General features: G+C 41.7%; 1 protein-coding gene across 10 annotated transcripts in view; it reads left to right on the top strand.

The window, feature by feature from the left end:
• Positions 1-20574, top strand: part of PCNT (pericentrin) — a 132723-nt gene that overhangs the window by 58342 nt on the left and 53807 nt on the right. For 9 of the 10 annotated variants that reach the window (XM_059727198.1, XM_019492094.2, XM_059727196.1 and 6 more), the window contains 10 exons: positions 532-696; positions 2315-2461; positions 6859-7010; positions 8424-8638; positions 10221-10429; positions 11297-11459; positions 14329-14472; positions 19358-19587; positions 19860-19979; positions 20453-20473. In XM_059727198.1, the coding sequence (XP_059583181.1) occupies positions 532-696; positions 2315-2461; positions 6859-7010; positions 8424-8638; positions 10221-10429; positions 11297-11459; positions 14329-14472; positions 19358-19587; positions 19860-19979; positions 20453-20473 (1566 nt within the window). The remainder of the gene's footprint in view (positions 1-531; positions 697-2314; positions 2462-6858; positions 7011-8423; positions 8639-10220; positions 10430-11296; positions 11460-14328; positions 14473-19357; positions 19588-19859; positions 19980-20452; positions 20474-20574) is intronic. The other variant, XM_019492095.2, reaches the window with a different exon arrangement.

A 20574-nucleotide genomic window follows, 5' to 3' on the forward strand; every position in this document is an offset into this window, starting at 1 on the left:
GTGTTATATTTTTGAGGTAATATTGAAGTATAACCGAGCCTCATTATTTCTTGCATCAGTCAGTTCTGATTTGCACAGATGGTATAGGAAGGTGTCAAATGACTGACTTCATTATTCTTGTAGTATACGCTCTACGGCTACTAATGTGTACGAAGGAGTCATTAATTAAAACATTTCAAAATACACTTTGTTGGATGTATTTAACTGTAATATAATGTGTTGTTGTTGTTTAGATTTGAATTCCACCCTATCCAGAAAGGCTTGAAGTGGCTTATAATACAAGACAAACAACCCTCAAGATAAGAAATAGTAGACTGTTTCAACTTCCCTGTAACTTTGCCACCTTGCCAGAAATCAGATCTGGTATTCTTCACTCGAGATGGCATTTGGTACCAACTGAGAATTTGGCTCTTGAGTTTTGGAGGGAAGACACTTACAGAAGTATAACTGAACTGATGAGCTAACTAATTTCTCTTCCAACCTCCTCTGGACAGCACAACGGTAACATTGTGTCTAAAAATTCTTTTGCAGATGTATGCCTCTGCTTCTGCCTCTGAAGTGCAAACTGTGAGGACAGCTCTCCTAGCTCAGTTTGAGGAGGCAAAAATGAAACAGCAGCTTCAGTTCCAGGAGGAGATTGAACTGCTGAAGTGTCAATCAGAGGTATTACTGGAACAGCAGATTACACAGCTAAAGGTAGGATCTAACTAACATGTACCCTAGCATAAATGCCAAACTGTGTGTTGGCTGATCATCTTTCTGCGATTGAACAAGTATTGTGCAACTTTTTTCTTTTTCTATTTTATATCATAAAGCTGTAGTAATTGGAGTTGCTGATATGTGATCTTTTCCATCTCCTAAATTAGTCTACAGGCTAGTTTGCTGGTTTGTTATCTGGGTCTAAGAAATTGGAAGTTAAAAATACACATATGCTCCTAATGTTACTTTTCTATGTAATCAACAGGGATCCTGGCTTTTCCTGATAAAAAATCACAAATTCTCTCATAAAAAAATTGCAGATTCTCTCATTAAAACCCCCCAAATCCATTATTAAAATGTAAAGCCCCCCCCCCACAATCCCCTGGCCCTGCTGGCGCCCCTCCCCTCACAGCCTTGTTAGTGCCTCTTGCCCCCAGCTGCCAGGGCTATGGGACCAAGAACCTGGGTCTGCACCCCCCCTGCCCCTGGCAGGAGGGGGCAGCTATTGCAGTGGAGTAGAGCCTGGCTCCCTCCTGCTGCAGGCTTGGGCAGGTGGGGCCAGCTCCCTGCTGCTGCGCATGCTCCCAGGGGGCAGGAGGACCTGTGCCCTCCCCACATCTGTGCATGACGCAGGCGCAGGCTGTGTGCTTGGGCTCCCATGCTGCTGCCCTCCCCTGGGGCTTACGCAGCCCAGCGTGTGTAACCTGGTGTTGCAGGGCACAGCATGGCCATACAAGAAAGCTGCTTGCTGCTGCAAGCACCACAGTGGCCTGCTGACACTTCACCTGTGTGAGTGGGGGCCACGGCACAGGGTTGCACGCATGGGATGTCGCCAGGGCAGTGCAGAGTTCATGGTGGCAAGCAGCTTTTCTGCATGGCTGCACTGTACCCTGCAGTACTGGGTTGCGCATGCTGGCTGGCGGAGGCCCTGGGGGAGGGCAGCAAGCCAAAACCCTAAACTCGCAGTGTGCGGCCTGCCCCTGGCCCCACCTGCACCCATGCCGCGCGTGCGCGCCCCCCCCCCCCCCCCCCCCAGGAGTGCACGCAGCAGCAGGGACCCAGCCCCACCCCCCAGTCTCGCTCCCTGCTGGGGCCCTGCAGCCATACATTGCGGCCCTGGGCCCCAAGCCCTATGCACTGCTTGGCTGGGCACCAGCCCTGCCTAACTCCCTCCCACTCTATTGGGGGTCTTAATTCCCCCTCCCCCAGCTTACCTGTGGGAGTTGGTCTCCAGGCTGGCTGGTTGCCATGTGCATATGTGTGTGCGTGGTGCCCTCTGCTTGACTGCCCTACTCCCGTTCCCCTGAAACCTTGCAGACTGCAGCCCTTCCAGGCTGGCATGCCCACCTGCACTCTTTTAATGCTGTTACTATGTCTTGCATCTTAACAGAGAACTTGGTGAAGTATCTATGCTTTTGAAAATACAAAGTTACATAAGTTTGAGAACAGTACAGGAAATGTCTTTTTGGCATCTCCAGATAGTCCCTTCATCATCTTAAATGCTCTTCAGAGTGATATATTTCTTGTTAAATTGGAATCGTATTTGTATAAATTAGTTTTTTGTAGTTTGTCTAGTGTTCTTTTTACAAATGTCTTTTTTAAAAATTTTATGCAGGAGGAATTTGAAGCTGAAAAGAAGGCTGCCTTGCATAACAAAGATGATGTGCTAGTACAAGAAGCAGAAGAGGCCTGGGCCCTTTGCAGAAAAGAGATAGAGGCATTATCAGTACAGCTCCAAGAAAAGACAAATAAAATAATCCAGGTAAATTTGAAAATGTTTAGATTTAGATTTTAATTGTCCTTTTGTTGCCTAATGTTTTAAAACTAACTTTCCATATTTGTATGTATGGATAGGGTCTGTCACTCTATTGTATACTGATGGGTTTATTTTAACTAGTTCTCAAGGTATCATGGGCTGCTTCTGTTAGTCAGTATGCTATGAGGAATGTTTTCTCCAGCCACTAAAGTACAGTGCTCTGGTTCAGTGTGGCCATGACTTCTGTAAAAATGAATTCATGTGACTTTTTTATTGACTTTTTAGTGACTTTTAAAAATCTCTTTAGATTATATTATAGCTAATGATATTCTGGCATCTGGTGAAATACAACAAAAATCTCACAAAAAACAAACACAGGAGTGTTTGCATGGAAGTAAGGGCTATAGGAATGTTGGCTACAAAGGACCAACTCAGGATCATAGTAAATTCTAATTTATTGTACAAGATGTGAAGTTACCAATAAAATCAGAAATGCAAACTTTGAGTTATGATGGGTACTAACTACCTTAACACACACTGACACACACACATACGCATACTCGCACATGCAATTGCTGCTGTAGTAGTGTAGCACCGATATTGGTTTATCCTGGTCCAGGGCCCTGGAATCTGCTGTTGATGGTCAGCTTCCTCCAAGGTGATGTCTTCTCCAGAAGAGGGTTGCCTACTTGTCCTTCTGTCTCGATAGGTTGGGTGCTGGATGAGGGGGACACCACTGAGGGTCACTCTTTATTGGCTTTTATCCCTTTCTGGCAGACTTCTGTGATCCCCCAGCATCATCTTGGCTGCCCAGTTCGTAGGTTGCTGTACCACGTGGGTGTTGAGTAGTGCATGACAGTTGTCAGTCATGGTCACTGGGGGTTCTGACTGATTGGTGCAATTTTGGGAGTCTACCCTTGACTAGATTGACACAATGGCTGTGTCCTTGCAGGTTCCAGGTGGCTTGATTAGCTTAAAATGGCTTGTAGAATAGAGTTTTGTAATGGTAAGTTCCTCTGGCTAGGCTATTGTCAATTAACAGCCAGAAGCTCTTGCTTTGTCATTCAGTTATCTACTGATTCATCCATACTCACATTTTACTCAGGGGACCAGCCCAATACAGCAGTACAATTCCAGTGATTACAATTCCAATGCATTCTTATAATAATAATTTTAGTAATACAAGGTATGACTTACTCTAAAAAATACATTCGTTAAAAGGTATAAAACATAAAATACAGAATGCCAGGCCAAAGATGAGACACACAAAATATAAAACGCATTGTGAGAAATAAATAAAAATGCAGTGTGAGGTAGCGAAGATCAAAGGCCACTGGGGACAGTAAGTGAGTTAGGTTAGATGTAGCCATGTAGACTGATTTAGCATAAAACTTTAGACAGATGTGGGAAGTTTGCTTTGGGATATAGGTCTTAATCAAAAGGGGATTGTGTTCACCAGGATATATTTACAGTCATGCTTTCAATGTATCTTGGCTTTTCTTGTATTACAGGCTTTGCTCTGAAGTGGATAATTTAGTTCTTTTGTTTTCTTTAGTGACACTTGGCTCACCTGATATGTAGATGTAGTTTGTAGGTTTCTCCTACAGAAAGCCACTTCAGCTTTCTGGCTTGCTCCAAGCCTTGCTACACTCATGCAGTGTGTGCGCTAGGTCTCTGCCAATACTTAGAAGGAAAAAAGAAATGCACAAAAGGCAGACAAGAAAAGGCTTCTGTTATATCAGTGTCCAGAAAGGGAGTGTACAAAGGGGGTTCCCTGTTACAGGGAAAGGAGTGTGACAGTACACGTGCTGGGGGGTGTTGGCAGCTGGTGATCATCTTGCTGAGTTTGTTTCTTTTAAAATAGCTTACTTTGCTGCCCTCTGTTTCTTGCAGGCAAGATACATGAGGTTTAGAATGGATTTAGATGCGTCGGGGGAGCCCTTGGCAAATAAGATTTTATGAATTTTTTGAGGGGTATAATGGAAGAAGGTTCATACCCCCTTCATGTGCCTTTATAGGGGAGCATCAAGGCTGCTGTTTTGAATCTTAAAATCATTGTCTGCTACATATTCTATATTCTTTTTTTAGTTCATGTTGCAAATTTTCCTTGGTAGCTTTGCAGTCAGTGTAGTAAAAGGCATCCATTTGACACTGTAAGTTTTGAAAGGATCGTGACTGAGGTCTGAATCTCAAACTTCAGTGACATTATGAAATCAAAATACTGGATGTTTAGACTTTGTACTAATTCTCTTGTTTCTGTGCATTGAAGGGAAGCATGTGTGGAAATCTTGAGCAGTTGCCATGGTAGTTATCCACACCTGTTCATGGGATAGGGGAGTCAGGGATCATGGATCCAAGCCTGATTTATAGATTAACCATGGTCATTTGGAAGACTCCTGCAGAGAAGCTTTCAGCTTGGGTTGATCTAGTTGGAGATGGTCCTGCTTTGAGCAGAGGGGTGGACTAGATAACCTCTTTAAGTCCCTTCTAACCCTAATTTTCTATGATTCTAAATATAATCAAGACCCTTTCCCCAGCCCCAAGCTTTAGAAGACAGTAGCAGGCTGTGTATGTTGAGGTGCCTAAATTGTCCAGTTAAATGCAGTGTAAATTATTTGGTTTGTAAGTTTGGTTTATTTGGTTTAAAAGTGAAACTGAGTTGTCAGGATTAGAAATGAAAAAGAATGAAATACAAGTTTAGTTGTGGTGCTGCTTTCTAATGATTCAGGAGATTATTCTAATCTTGTGGATGAAAATATAGAAATAGTATTTCAAAACGTTCCTGCTATGAAACTTGTTTTTCTGGCTGGAAAGTAACTTCAAGAACTTCCTTTACTGAAAGAGATGTGTTAGTATTTCATGTTGTTTATGCAGTGTTTAATGAATAATCTGGCAGAATATTGGCAGAGTAATGGAATACTTTTTTTCCTGCCCTCCCCCAGTTCAGTTAAATACTTGATTTGCATTGATGCAGAGTTGTTGCCATAGTTATATTCTGTTCAGGTGATCAGCTGGAACATTATTAATGCAGATAATGTTCTGGATTTTGTGTGGAGTTGAAAACAATGCTGTTTGTTTTATAAAGAACAACATAATGAAGTGAACTGAACAGACAAAGAAGAAATGATGCCTTGTAGACAAAAAGGTTTTCACGCCTAAAGAATGGAAGATGGTTGGATGATATATCTTCTGGTTGAATCATTTCACTGTTGAGGATTGTGCACTTCACCAGCTAACTCTGAAAGAGCATTAACTTCTATACTTGAAGCATGAATGGAACAAAACAAATGCAAAAGTTAATGAAGAGTGACATTCGGATGTTTTGCATAAAACCTTGCCAACATTTACTTCAGTGTCCTGGGACTATGCATGTACATGTAATGGTGTCTTTAAAAAACAAACTAGAAATGGCAAAAAGGATACGTACCACTTTTTAGTCTTGTTGGGACCCAGGGCAGCCGGCCAGCAGCTGTCCCTGACTCCCACCCGGGCAGTTAAGGGTCTGGGGCCTTAGAAGGCCCTCAGGCGGGGGGTACTTGTGACGCTTGGAGTGGAATTAATTAGGCGGACGCTTATCGGTTGCAAAGCAAGATTATTTACTCACGCCGTCAAGGTGGTGAATAACAGAGGTCAGAGATACTTGGTTAGTTACAGCTTAAGGTTCGAAGGTCGGTCTGCATAAAAGTTCTTTGGTCAGGCAGATAAACGGAGAAAAAATCGGGCTGGCAGGTCGTTGATTTATGTCTGATAAGGTCGAGATGGGGGAGACTGACAAGCGATCAATTTGTCAGTTATTCTCACGCATACGTTCAGAGGTTTTTCAGGTGTGTGTGCGGAGGTCTCCCGTTCTTCATGGAAGTGAAGACGGGTTTTATTTGTGTAATAGCCAATTGCTTTTCACCACGTCATAAATTTAATTAGAATCGCCAATTATCTAGCGGTCTTCGCTAGGGTGTTATCTCACAGGGTTACTCCCTGTTTTCTCTGACCAGTTATAATGATTTATGTACAGCACAGAAGGCTGTTTCATTTCTAGTTAGTGTCGCAGTTATAAATCTCTTTTTGACATGCGCAGCAAAAAAAAAGCGGTTACTATCATTATTGTTAACCCTTAGTTAACCTAGTGTAGAAAAAAACTGTTTTGAATGGTTTTACTTGTTTGTGACATGGGCACTACTTAATTTGGTTGTGACAAGTCTTTCTGCGCTCCTTTTGATTCCAGTGGTATTGGACACTTGTAATTGGAACCCAATCTCCAGAGTTGTTTGTGACTTAATAGATTGCTACTTTCTGTTTGTTTTTTGTAAACTGTGATTCAGTATAAGCTCACTTGGTAAAACTTTACTTGTTTGGTGAAAATGACTGGCTTTCTGTCTCTTACATCACTGTTACATTTTCCATAGTTAGAAAAAAAGGTGCAGTCTTTGAGTAACGAGACTGAGGAAACTAACTCTGAGCTGGAGACTCTCCTATGGCGGCGGGACAGAGAGAACCAGGAAGGAGAGAACTTAGTAGCTATGTTGAGATCTGATATTGACCTATCTCAGAATGAAAGGTTAGTACATCTTGGGACATATAGTGAGTAGTGTTTTTATATCTGGGTTTTCATAAAAGAAAAGCAACTATGTCAAATTAAACTAAACATAGGGAAATGACAATATTGCCATTCTCTTTTAAGCATATCCAGGCATTTATACTGTGCTAAGCTATTTAAGTTGCCCAGGGTATTGTGAGCAGCCATTTGCTGAATCCTGTTGATTTCTATGTTAAAGACACTGCTTGCTTTCTGTATTAAAGGTAGCTCATGCTTTACCTGACAACTCCTTAAGCTTTATGCATGTTGTGCACTAAACAGTCTGCTGCATGCTCCAAGGTTCCTTATCAAGAGCACTTGGGCCTCTTACAGCTCTTACTGCTCTCCTATGGCAGCAAAATCCTTGTCTCTGCCAGCAGTTACTTCACTCCTTCAGAAGAGAGGAGGGCTTTTGCCAACAGCTGACGGATGCACTCGCAGGATTGTCTGACCACTGGGATATTGGCCGGTTTCCTAATTGCCCAATAAACCTATGTGGCTTAGACCATCTTATTTTTTTTCTGCTAAAATGTTAGTCTTGGGAACCTTGAAAATGTCAACTGGCATTGTGCCACCAATTTTATTAGCTGTGATATTAATACTTTATAGACATACAGATCAGCTCAGAGTTTGAAAAGCAAAAGTTAAGGTTTTCTGGCTTTATGTAGAGGAGCAATATCGATTCTTACCACTTACAGTTTACATCTGGTTACACTGAAGTATTCTTAGGACATTGTAGAGAAGTCATATTGGTAATTAATATAAGAATAAGTGTACTGTATGTTATAGTAATCCTTGGAAGCATTGTGTACAGCTTCTGTACATTTACATTTCAGTAGAAAATGTCAAACAGTTGATTTCTTTGACATTTACAAACACACGGTGTTGGTAATAATTGTGCATCAGTACAGGTGAGTTTAATTTAGGGTCCTAAACTTAGTATAAGTAATGTTTGAAAGTTGCTGGAATTTGTTTTTATGCTTATACTTTCTTAATTTTAATTTGCCAGATTTTGAAGTTGTTTTGAGTTATTGCCCTATAAAACATTGACTGACTCTTAAACATTATACAGTGTAGCTCACAACTGTCTTATGATGTCTCAGGTAGCACCACAGTGTATAAACATCCAAACAGCTATTCCACATTTGAAAGCTTGTGACACACATGGTCAAATTGGGCTGTAAAGGCTTTGACTATGGCCACCCTTAGGAAAATATTTTGTATTTCTTCGATTCACGTGAATTTGTGTTGGTAAACCTCAGAACATGGCAAAATACATGCCATGACACTATCTTTCAATCCTGCAAAGAGGCCTTGAATTTAACTTGTTAGAACATGACCCTTTGAGCATAGCTAATGTAAGCATGTTCTATTTTGCAATATATTGTATTTTAGGCAAAAAATGCAAGACTCCTACCAGCGACTTTTGAAATCATTTATGGAAACAGTAAAAGCCATAATAGCCACAGAAGACCTTATCTGTAAGAAGATTGGTATCTGCCTTGATGACAGTTTGGCATCTGGAGATTCTAGAGAAAGTCGTAGTCTGATGGAAGAAATGGGATTCGTGCAGCACTTCAAAACTAAAGAGAAGCATGACATGGAAAAGAGTGAGTATCAACTTTATAATAGAACATTGGAGGTGTGGTGGGGGGGGAGAGGTTTCTCTTAAAGCTGCTGTTGTATAATGTTGCTAAAGCTGTACTCATAGATACATTGCACGACAGTGCATTTGTATTTACCCAGTGGGGTTCTCCACAGTTAAGATGGAGTTTTCCAATATTCTCCCAATTAAATTGTCTTTCTGTGAAGATCCAGATTATGGCCACGTAGGGCTGGACAAGTCCTTTTATATGTAATATAAGTAGTGTTTCTCAGCTTCTTTATAGAACATGAACATTGTTCTAGCATAGCATAACCAGCCAGCTTGAATCATGACAATGAGTGACTAGACAGTTCTTGCACTAGGACATGGATCTGTGTGTGTGTATAGATACATGTATATAGCACGGAGTGGGCAATTATTTGGGCTGGAGGGCCACTTAGGGACACTTGGTGAACTGTTGAGGGCTGGATCATCACTCACCCCCTGCCTGCTCACCAGAACTCCCTGAGTGGCTGTGCCCTGGCACCCAGCCCTGTGCTGTCACTGCCCAGCAGTCCCAGCCCTGACCTTGAGTTCTCCACAGAGACCTGCCCGGGATCCCTGTGGTCAGGGTATGCTTGGTCAGGTGGATGGGATGGGGCCATGGGTGGATCAGGAGCTGCATCTGGGAGTGGGATGGTTGGGCAGGGCCAGGGCCAAAATCTTTTGGCAGTGACAGCATGGGGCCAGGCTCTGGGGCAGAGCCGCAATCTGTTCCTGGCATGTCCCTGCCCATGGAACTGCAAGGATGTGTGGGCAGTGGATCACGGGTCTACACCAGACCTCAGCCCCAACTCACCCTAAGATCCTGACGCTGTCCATCCCACTCTTGGCTGCTGCTCCCTACCCACCCATGGCCCTTTTGGATCTGCCCAGCCGAGCGTATCCTGCCCACACAGGTTCCAGGCCAGTCTCTGTGGAGACCCTGCCTGCCCTGTCCAGTGACCCTGGTGGTGGGTATGGGGTGGATGAGCTGGGATGCCCATGCAGCGGGGTTGGGTGAGCTGGTGGCAGTGACATTAGTGGTGGCAGCCAGAAGAAGCCATCTGGCTGCCACACTGCCCCAATTCTGCTGTGTGCCTAGGCGCAGTGGGACTGGCTGCATGTACCACAGCTTGGGCTGCCCTCTGCTTCTCATCTGGGTAGGACTGAGGGACCTGCTTTGAGCCAGATAAAATCCCTTGGTGGGCTGGATCCAGCCTGCGGGCCATATTTTGCCCACTCCTGATATAGCAGCATGAAGTACTATAGATAGGCTGCCTGCATCTTAAGATTGTTTATTTTACTTGGTCCAAATTCATTACTGGTATAACTGTTGTTGTCAGGGATCTTCAAGTTTTATAGCATTCACAAATATCTTCAAATCTTCTGAAGGAGTATGTCAGGATTTAATCATTAAAGAATATATTTGTATTGATGTGTTCAGCATATTGACTCAGACCCAAGCAGTATCACTGTTTGAGTAACACCAAACTTGTGTAATGAATGGCTGGTTCTGGAATAATTTGAGTAAGTTTGTTTCTAATTAACTAAATTATTTTTGATAGGTGAGCTGCTTGATGTGACTCTCACAGAACACAACCAGGTGTCTGCAGTAACTGATGAGGGGTCTGAACTGAGCCAGTATTTATGTGAAAGCATTTTTGCGAACCCAGATCTTGCTTTTGAAAATGAAGAAATGATCCCGAAATTTTGTCACCGTTTGCGCACTGCTGTTGAAAAACTTCTGGAGTTGGTTACAGAATCAACTAAACAAGTAAGACCAGATCTCACACACCTGACTTAACACCCACCCACAAGTCTTTCTAACTCTGGGGTAAAATTCCTTTTTGATACCAAATGAAGCCATGAGTCTGACTCTGAATGAGAAGCACAACCCTCTAGCTAAGAATTTGAGTTATTTAATTCCCATCAAAAGCTTGTAAAAATCTGTAGCCTTGGTTGTGGCTAACACCCAGTGCTTCTGAGGAAGGCAAAACAAAACAACCCAGCCACCACTAGCAAACAGGAATGGAAAATTCCTTCCTGGCCCCATGTGGGAACCAGCAAAGCTCAGAAGTATGGGATAACCCCATTCCACTCTGTACTGCAGAGCAAGCCTACTCTGCAGTACCAAGCAAGCCTATAGGCATTTTAGTGATGACATATTGAGAATTTTGTATTGAGTTAAGCAATACACAGAAATGCTCACTTTGACTTCATCAGAAGCAGCAGCAAAACTAATTTTACTGAGAACAGAATCAAGCCATAAGATACTGGATTGTATAGAAATATGGTGTTTTTTAAAAGCTATATTATTCTGCTTCAAAGTTGGTAGGCTACAAAAGTACTAAAACACAAAACCCTGTAGTAAAATCTGCTAAGACTACATAGCAAGTAAGGTGCAAACCTCTTATCTTTCCTGCCCAAGTGCAGGGGGGCTAGACTCCATGATTTGTAAGGTCCCTTCCAACCCCTAACAACTATGAAACTGTAATTACTGCTGTAATACTTACTGTGATAGGAGTATTTGGATAAATACATTCACACATTAAATTCATAAGAAGTTTCCTTTTATCAGAGCTCACAGTATTATTATAGTTAATGTGTGTTCTGGATCTTACAATATGATTTTATTTTTAAGTTGGAGAAAACTCATGAAATTCATGCTCAGTTTGAGGAAGAATTTAGCCGTAGAAATCAGGAAACTGCCCAAGTGGTTGGTCAGCACCAGGAACTAATGGAGTGTCTAAATGAGGAGAGTGAAGCAAAGAATCAGCTGGCACTAAAGCTTCATAAAGCAGAAGGTAAGGAAACAAAACTGATCCCGCAATTTCAGGTATCATTTGTTTTTTACATGCTTATTTGAAAAAGACTGCTTTGCAAGAGATAACTTTATGATTATGTATAATTCATGTGTTATACTTTCTTTGCTTGCCTTGCCTACCTGTGGATCCGTCCTTTGTATTCCAAATCTCTGAACCACTTGAAACATATTTCTCCTTTCTTTTCATAAAGGTGGCATTTACCTCCTTCCATCAAAATTACACTTGCTGATGTAGAGCAATGTTTGGTCTTGTACTCATGGTGGATAGTCTATGCAAAAAAATGTCAGAACTTAGTTATTTTGCCTTCCCACGTAGCTCCAAATGGTTGCTTTATATAACAGATAAGTGGATATGTTTGGCTTCCTAACTAGCAAAATCCACTGTTAATTGTAGAAGGTCCCAACATGACATTAAAAACCAATATTTGATGACAAGGTATGCCAGGGATGCCAAACTTAACCAGCTCCCCTTGACCATCTCCAAATATGTCTGTTTGCATTTAAGCTTCCTCTGTGTGAGCAGAGCCCAGGCTCTTGCTCCAGACATTCTCCTTTGGTGCAGTTCCTTTGTTTAGTTCCCACTTTGAAGAGCTGAGACCTGTTTCAGCTGCTTAGGCCCTGTGCCTTGTGCCATCTTCCTCAGTTTCCACAGTAATGCATAAGCTCTTTCCCAGAACGCCAGCCTTGTGGTTGCATTGGTTTAGATTACTCTATCAAAGACATGATACTGACGCATGTAACATGTAACACAGGTTTCAAGTAGGGATGTAAGTGGTTAAACAACAATTTTATTTATACTATTTACTGCTTACCATTTACTGTTTAGTGACCTCTGACAGGAATGGCCCTAGCCTCTCATATCTTCACTGTGCACCCATGAAGACATAAGAGCCACTAGCGAGGAGCCATGGGCAGCGGGTATGGGCTGTGAGCACAGCTGAGCCACTAGAGGGGCGCTGCCCAGCTATGGAGCCATGGCTTTCCTTGACCCCCAGGATTGGGCTGGGGCTGTGGATAGAGCTGGAGCTGTAGAGTTCTCCTGTGCCCAGATTCTGCCACCATGGGGAGGGAGATGCCAGGCAGCAGCGGCAGGGTTTGGGCAGGGCAGTGGGCAACAGGAAATGGGCTCCCTGTGCTTCCCACCATGCCATGGTAGTTGGAACAGACAGCATCGGGACTGAGGGGTTGCTACCAGCGCCTTGTGGCAAGTGCGACCTCAGGGTGTTCCTGAGGGGCAGTAGTGCAGCAGCCTCAGCCTGGGAGGTCACTATTGCTAATGCTTCACCTGGGCTCCCTGCTGTACTGCCCTGCTGCTCCACTGCCCCTCAGGAACGCCTTGGGGGCTCTGCTTACTGCATGAGGGGCCAGCAGTGCCCCCTCAAACCTGGTGTTGCCTGCTTCAGCTGCTGTGACGCCTCCTTGGGCTGAGGCAGCCATGTGCTCAGCCCTACCTCAGGGCTGGGTCAGGCTCCACGCATCCCCAGCACCATGGGCAGGAAGGGGAAGGATGCAACATGCCTGGCAGAGGCTTACCCGTTGGGACCGGACCCCTCTTATGCCCAGGGTACTGGGGAGTCCAGCAGCATGGAGGGGGCTTCCACATCCAGGCCATGGCAGCGTAAATGCATCAGGAGGCTCAGGGAGCCCATTGCCCACCACCTGTTACCCTGCCCGGGCCCTACCGCTGCAGGGACACCAGGCAGATCCATTGCGGGGCAGAGAGTCTTGCTACTGTAGCAGGAAGGCCTCAACTGACCCCGGGATTGGGGGGGGGCTCCCACCTTCCACCCTGTGGCAGTGGGAATTGGGTACAGGAGATGTCTGCAGCCATCTGCAGCCCCAACCCCTGCCTGTGGGGGTGAGAGAAAGTACAGATCTGCAGCTGGGCAGTGCCTCCTAGTGCTTCCGCCACAGCTGCCCGCTAGCAGTCTGGGTCCTTCGCAGCACCAGGCGCACAGTAAAGATGTAAGGGGCAGAGGTCACTAAACTAGATGTGTGTTATCAGTTAACTGTTTAACTGATAGAATTAGAGGAGGTTAAATGGATAATTTTTTAAACATAATTTACATTCTTAGTTTCAAGCCAATTGTTCTTTCCTTCATTGCATAAGAAATGCATGGATTCAAACAGAACAATAAAACACCTTTACACCATTTCTTATCTTACTTTCCTTGCCTCTCTGGAGTTTTCTTCAGAATTGGGTCAGTGTCTCTTGAGAATTTGAATTTCCCTTACTGGGACTCTGTTCCAGGTAAGACTCCTATTCCAGATCATGTAGTTTGCTCACCACCTTTCTCCTTTAGCCAGATTCCTTTAACCTGGGCTGATACCCTCCAAAAAGACTACCATTTTTCCTCCTGTGGGTCCTACCCTAGGTCACTCCTGAGTCTCTCAGCTTTGTGTTTCTTTTATGTTCTAATCACATTTTTTCTGCTTCCTGACAAACTACAGTCCTTCAAATTTCAGCCCTCTGCAGAGAAATTGGAAAAAACTTGTTTTCTTCTATTCAGATAACTCACTTAAGGTGCCCTCCTATGAAAAATAGCATTTATCAAAGTTTAATGATCCTTCAGTGTCATTGGTCTATGAGCTGTATATAACTTGGTTCTGGTAGCAAACTGTGGGTTCCTTCTGAGTTGTTATAACGTAATTTAATAGAATCAACCACATTCATAACTTGTACATTGAATGACTCTGCAGATTGTCATACGGGATCTACTTAAAATCTCTCTCAAGCTGTGGTTTCAGCTGAGGCCAAGTCGCATTACTTGAACTAAAACAAAACGTTTGTTCCTCTTGGTCATAGTGAATACTACTTTATAAAATAATTGTTTAACATTTGGTTTAAGGTATTATTGAAGGCTATGTTGCAGAGAAAGCTGCCCTAGAGGAGGCATTGAATCTGAAAGAAGAGTCTGAACGTCGCCTTGTTGTGGAATTGGAGAACCTGCGTGAACGGTTTCAGGAGCTAACTCAGGAACAGGCAATACTTGGTAAGAAGTGAGATTAGCCAGTAAGTCAAAAGAGCCACCATTGTAGGAGAAACAGAAGTTGATAAGAAAGGTTTTAATAAACTGAGGAGCACTCGTATGTTTCACAGTGTAGTCACAAATAGGAGGATTGTGGGGAAAATAAGCAGGATAAACTAGAAGCAATGCTGAATGGAAGGGTTCTAAATATAATTAGGTTCCATTTTCTAATTAAAATATTATTGAATTGGTACCATGTAGACAGGTGAGAAAGGAAAAAAGAGTTGAAACTATGACACTAAGTATTTGAAAGATAAGGAGATGGTCTGAGAATGCCAGAAGCAATTAGGTGCCCCAGATAAATTTATAAAAAGAAAAAATTGGACTAGACACCTGGTATACTCTCTCTACAGTGAGTCAATAAAGACTGGGGCAAATAATCAAGGCAGGTGACTTAAATTGAAGGCTTTAATTGTCTAGGCTTCTAAACAACTTAGAGAACAGATTCATGAATAAGAAAAAAGGTAGTACAATTGGAGCCAAAGCCCTTGTAGACTGGCACCTTAATGGTATTGTTAATACAATAATACATTAATGCAACAGTTCTCAGTTCCCATAAATTCAGCCTGAGAACCTGTCTCTTTCCCTGAGCTCTTTTTCACCCTCCCAATGTCTGCTTTATTCTTTGTCTGCTCTTGTCCATCTCTCACCACATAGCATCTGCCCCACGTTTACGGCTACTATTAGCCCTATGGAATATATCTTACTGCTTGCTAGAGCTGCTCCTAGGCCTGCCATCTAGCCCAAACCTGCTGATCATTCATATTCAAAATCTCATAAAGACAGTCTAGCACACCCATGAAGCTGTGCTAAGCACCAAAACCTGAAATCAAGCTTTCCACTTAATTGCTCCTCCCACATGCTCAATTAAAGGTGTGATAGGAAACAGCCACAAAATTATTAGTCATAGTTTGTGTAATAACTTTGTGGCTTATTCCTTGTTTTATCATGCCATTAATTGATTGATCATATGGCCAGGTTAATTGCATTTAACCAGTTAATCACATCTTAAGTGTAACGTGCCTGGGGCCTAAGTCTCAGTTACGGCATAAGAGAGCTTGAGGGAAGTTTTATTTATATCTCCCCTTGAAGGATGCAATTGTGGAATTCAGCTTCTGGTGCTGCTGACATTATTTGTCCTACATATTTAATTTACAGGTGTTTGAGTTCTCTTAGCTGTACCTGATTCTGGGATGAGCAGGTGGATAGTGGATTCTGAGAGCAAACCAACGTTATACTCTGTTCCTGACTGTGATTCCAGGAAGTGAGGAGGAACATGGCTTTCTGCCATGTGTGGGATGAGAGAAGGGGTCAAACTGATTCACAGGGGATCACAAAATAATTGTGGCTTGACTTACTAATGTTGCATTGTTATATTTATGTTGTCACGTGACTATGGCACTTTAGTATGTCCCAGTGGAAAGGACACAAGATGGTATCATTACAACATGATACTGTTATTTTGGGATCTTTCAAGTGCTTTTTGTTGATTAAAAAGCTGGAGAGCTAATTGAAAGTTTTTAGTATTACTGAATTAGAGGCTAAATGAGCTATTAGTATTTAATAAGGAATGGGTGTTGCAGGAAAATGGCAAAAAATGAAGATGAGTCTTGTGACAGGCTCTGAATAGCAAACTGCATCTCTAAATCACAAAAGAAAAATATTTAAAAAGTATTCTGGGCAAGAACACACTTTTGTGGTCAGTATCTAATTGCCAATAACATATCTAAGTTTATCCATATTCTGTGCTAATGTCAGTTGTGGTTGGGAGGGTGAAATGGTAAAAGTGTTGTATTATATTTGTGCATCTGCATATTCTGAATCACAGGATTTCCTGATAATTTGGCACAAAGGGAAGATTCAGGTTTGTAACAATATGTATGGTTTTTGATGATAAAACATGGCCTAGATAAATTATTTTGAATTCAATCTAACCAAGAGGAAGAGTGCTTCAGAATTATGCCCAGTAAATCATTAGAAGTATATTAGGGTTAATAATTTTGGCATGTTTAAGACCTCACTTCCACATTTCAATGCAAGTCACTAACCAACAATTAAGAATATTTAATTTGTTATTCAGTATTTAATAATTGAACCATTATGCTGCTGTTAATCTTAAATTTCATGATGCAGTTTCATCCAGGTAATTCAGGTTCATTTTCCTTTTGAACAGATTAAAATGTTTCATAAATGTGTTATGATGTTTTGGTGACATAGGATAGTAAAAAAATAACAGAACACGTAAAATACTAGGGGCAGCTCTAAGATGAGAGAGAGAAGACCTTCAGGAAATGGAAGCAAGGAGATTGGTAGGATAGGAAAAAGACCATGGGAATGGAGAAGAAAATTATAAGAACTGCTTTTGCTATGAAAGAAAACATGGGGGGGAAATAATAAAGAAGGCAAAATGAATATGAAAGGAAATGCTGGAAAAGATGGAGGGAAAGAGATATTAGGATTCTGGGAGGAAGGAAAATCTAATGTTAACATAAAAGAAATGTAAAGGATAATTTGCTAATATGTATAAATGAAATATCTGAGGAAACTGGAAAATGTAACTTTGTGTAAAACACAGATGGCTCTAAACAATGTTAGGAGCAGCAATGGTTAAATTTTGTGAGCTGCTGCTTAAATGTTGTTGTTTTTTTTCAGTTGGGTGAAGAGGGAGTGTGTGACCAGGTAGTAGTCCAGGTTGTAATGAGAGGCTGTGCTGGTCTGCCTTGCCAGTTGCTGTTTTTTCCCTGTTGCCTAGTTCTCACATGTCTCTCATAGATCTCCTATAAACACTGCTTCCTCATTTTTGTCCAGCCACCAGACCCAGTAGGCCTTTGTTCTTAAGCCTCATTATTTTTCCTGATTGTAACAAATCCAACTTTTTTTCCCAATGGTACTTTTCCTCTTGTTTGGAATTACTGTTTCTTGTGTTTAGGACATAATCTATACAAATCATACTGCTTTTGAGTTGATTAGTTTTAGATTTTGGATGAGCTAAGAAAGTTTGTTAATGCTGATGTGCAAAATTAATTTCCGTAGAATGGCTTTGCTAATGGAATCAGCAATAGCTTTTGCTAATGTGTTTCTTAAGTTACTGAAGTGAGTTGCACGACATGGGTTAGCATTAATGAAATATCAGTTTGGTTCTTTACTAACTCAGAAATGATTTGATGTTCTATTGGTGTTACTTGACAATCTATATTAATACATTTTGAGAATCACACTCGTAGCATAAAAGTAAGCAAAATACCAAAAGAATGGCCAGGCAGAATTCTGTTATTAGGACTGCCTTCAGTACAGAAGTACATAAAAAGTTTTGGCAATAATTTTTCCATTCCGTATAAACTATATTGACCTAAATCAGGGGTTGTCAACTGGGGATATGTGTGCCCCTAGGGGTACTTGGAAAGAACTTTCGGGGTATGCGCGGGTGGGTGGGGATGGAGTGCACCCTGGGGCGTGGCGGCGTCTCTACGGTGTGTTCCTACACATTGCCTCTTACTTGGGGGAAGGGAGGGGCATGCCAGGTGCTGCCGGCCCCATGCAGCACACTGGAGCACCTTCCTGCTCCCCACCTCAGTTTACCCTCCTGATTGGCCACCACCCTCAACCAGTAGCCGAGGCCAGGAGGCACCCCTCTGCAGATGGACGTGGGGCAGGGGGTGCTCGCATGTGGCCACCAACCACCCCACACCGCTGCTGCATGCCGCTTTTCCACGGCCAGTTGGATGTGTGGCTCCATGGGTTGTGGAAGAGTGGCATGTGATTGGCTGGGTGTAAGGCCCGTCAGCAGCCACAGAGTTGCATGTGCCACTGGCCTTGGAAAAGTGGTGTGTGGCAGCACGGGGTGGTGGCAGCGGCTGCTGGATGCAAGTGGTGCCCCTCCCTTCCCCCACCACCACCAGAAGGGGTACACTAGTTAGAAAAGGTTGAAAACCCCTGACCTAAATAGATTCCGTAACCTAACTTAACTTTTTTGAATGAGAAGTGTTGGTAAATTTTAATTATTTTTTTTTGTACTACAAGTGCCAGGAAAGCTCATTTTGAGGCTAAAAGAAGTCACCTAATCATAAATTAAATTATGTAATTTGTTCAATGGTAGTACTCAAGATTTGGAAGGGAAAAGCTCACAATTTTTAAAAAAAACTTTTCCTTAAGGAGTACCAATTTTGTCACTTGGTGCCTGAAACTTTTACACATTAAGTTAAAAATCCTACTGTGCACTTCATACATCTGACATAATTTAATGGGTCTACAGAATTTTATTTCTACTAATCTCTTCTTTGTCAAGGTGTTTCTAGATCTAGATGTTGGCATGTAAAAAGATGAGTTTTTTATGATGGAAGATTCATAATGAATATCTAGAAAGCAGAATAATAGTTCTTTCAGGACTCTCCTTAAATATATGGAAACATCCTGTTTTTCATCTGTATGATCTTTTTACCAATAAAGATGTTAAAATCAAACACTTTTTTGGGAAAAATATAGGTTGGGCTCTCAGTTTTGATGCTCCTTTTAGACTTTCTGTCCGTTGAAAGTTAATTTGTTTGTACAACCTGGTTCTTGTTGATCAACCAGACATGAGCTTTGACTTAACTACCCTGGCCAATGCTTATATTGTTTATGTGTATATTTTGAGCTTTATAAGGGAAATTTTCAAAAGCACAACGGGGAATTAGATGCTCAGCTCCCCTTTGTGCTGTTGTAAATATCTCCTTATATGCTGACTTACGTTGCAGTAGTTTTTAAAACAAAATTAAATAAAGCATGTAATCTTTTTTTTTTTTTTTTTTTTAAAACAGCATGTTTCAGGATTGACTGACTGTCTTTTTCTCTCTTTCTTACATGTGTGTAGGTTTACTTAAGGAAGTGGAATTTTTAGCGAAAGAGAAGGTAGAACTGCAGTGCCAGGCAGAGAAGGACTATTCCAGCTTACGCTCTCAAATGAGGGTTTTAGAAGTGGAACTTGAAGAACAGATGAATCATAATCAGGAGCTAGAAAAGAAGTTATTGGAGGTTACAGATCTAAAGCAGCAAATTCAGGTTCTTGAGAAACAGCTTAAGAATCAACGACAATTCATGGATGTAAGCAAATTCAAGATTCAGCTTCTCCCTCGTGTTTTGTGGTCAAAATTTCCAAGATGGGCCCAAACTAGCACACTTTTGGTTTTATTAAAAATAAAATCTGTGTTTGGTCATGTAAAACTGAGGGTAATTCTTGTAAATTCCTTTTAACTTAAAGTTAAGGATAGGAGTTTCTTTTTTACTTTCTAAATGTAACTAGGTAAAAGGAAAACACAAACATAAGCTTTCTTCCCACAAAAACAAAGGAAAAATATTTCTTATTGTGTTGACAGGAACAAGCTATAGAGAGAGAACATGAACGTGATGAGTTTCAGCAAGAAATTCAGAAACTAGAGGAGCAGTTAAAACTGGCAGCAAAATTGCAGATGTCTGTAGAGCCCAGAGAACATGGGGTGAGTAAAACCATGGTTAGTGATGTATCTGTTTTAGTGGGGTTTTTTTTATATAAATATCCAAAGTAAACCTGCATGACATTGAAAAAATGATCTCTTCAGAGGCTGCTTTTTTAATTTAATATCACATTTGTGTATTATATACTACTTGAATACTTTAGGAAATGCAGAGTATCAAATTCGACAGCTTTTTCTTTTAACTGGTTGACGTGCATTTTTTGGTAGTGTACAAGGTGCATGTCTAATTTTGATTTTTCTTAGCAAGATTTCCTGAAATGATATGATTAAATATGTGCATTTCAGTAAAACCTTGCCAGGATATTGGGGTTTGCTTGGATTAGAGAGTGAATAGAATACTGTCATTTAAAGTGATTGTATCTGTCCTTTTTCACATGTTCATTACTTCGCTATTCAGTTTAAAAGTTTTTAATTTTTGTTTTTTGTTTCTTTCTCACATAAATGAACCATTTCAGAGCTATGAATTGTCTCTACAGGTATGGAAAATAGCATGAACATCTCTCAGCTGTTCCTCCTTTGCTTCTCAGTTCCTTCTGCTTTTGCTTTTTTAATCTTTCTATGTTAAGTTTGCTTCGGT

This window comes from Alligator mississippiensis, chromosome 4 (genome assembly GCF_030867095.1).
Source record: "Alligator mississippiensis isolate rAllMis1 chromosome 4, rAllMis1, whole genome shotgun sequence".
Lineage (NCBI taxonomy): Eukaryota > Metazoa > Chordata > Crocodylia > Alligatoridae > Alligator > Alligator mississippiensis.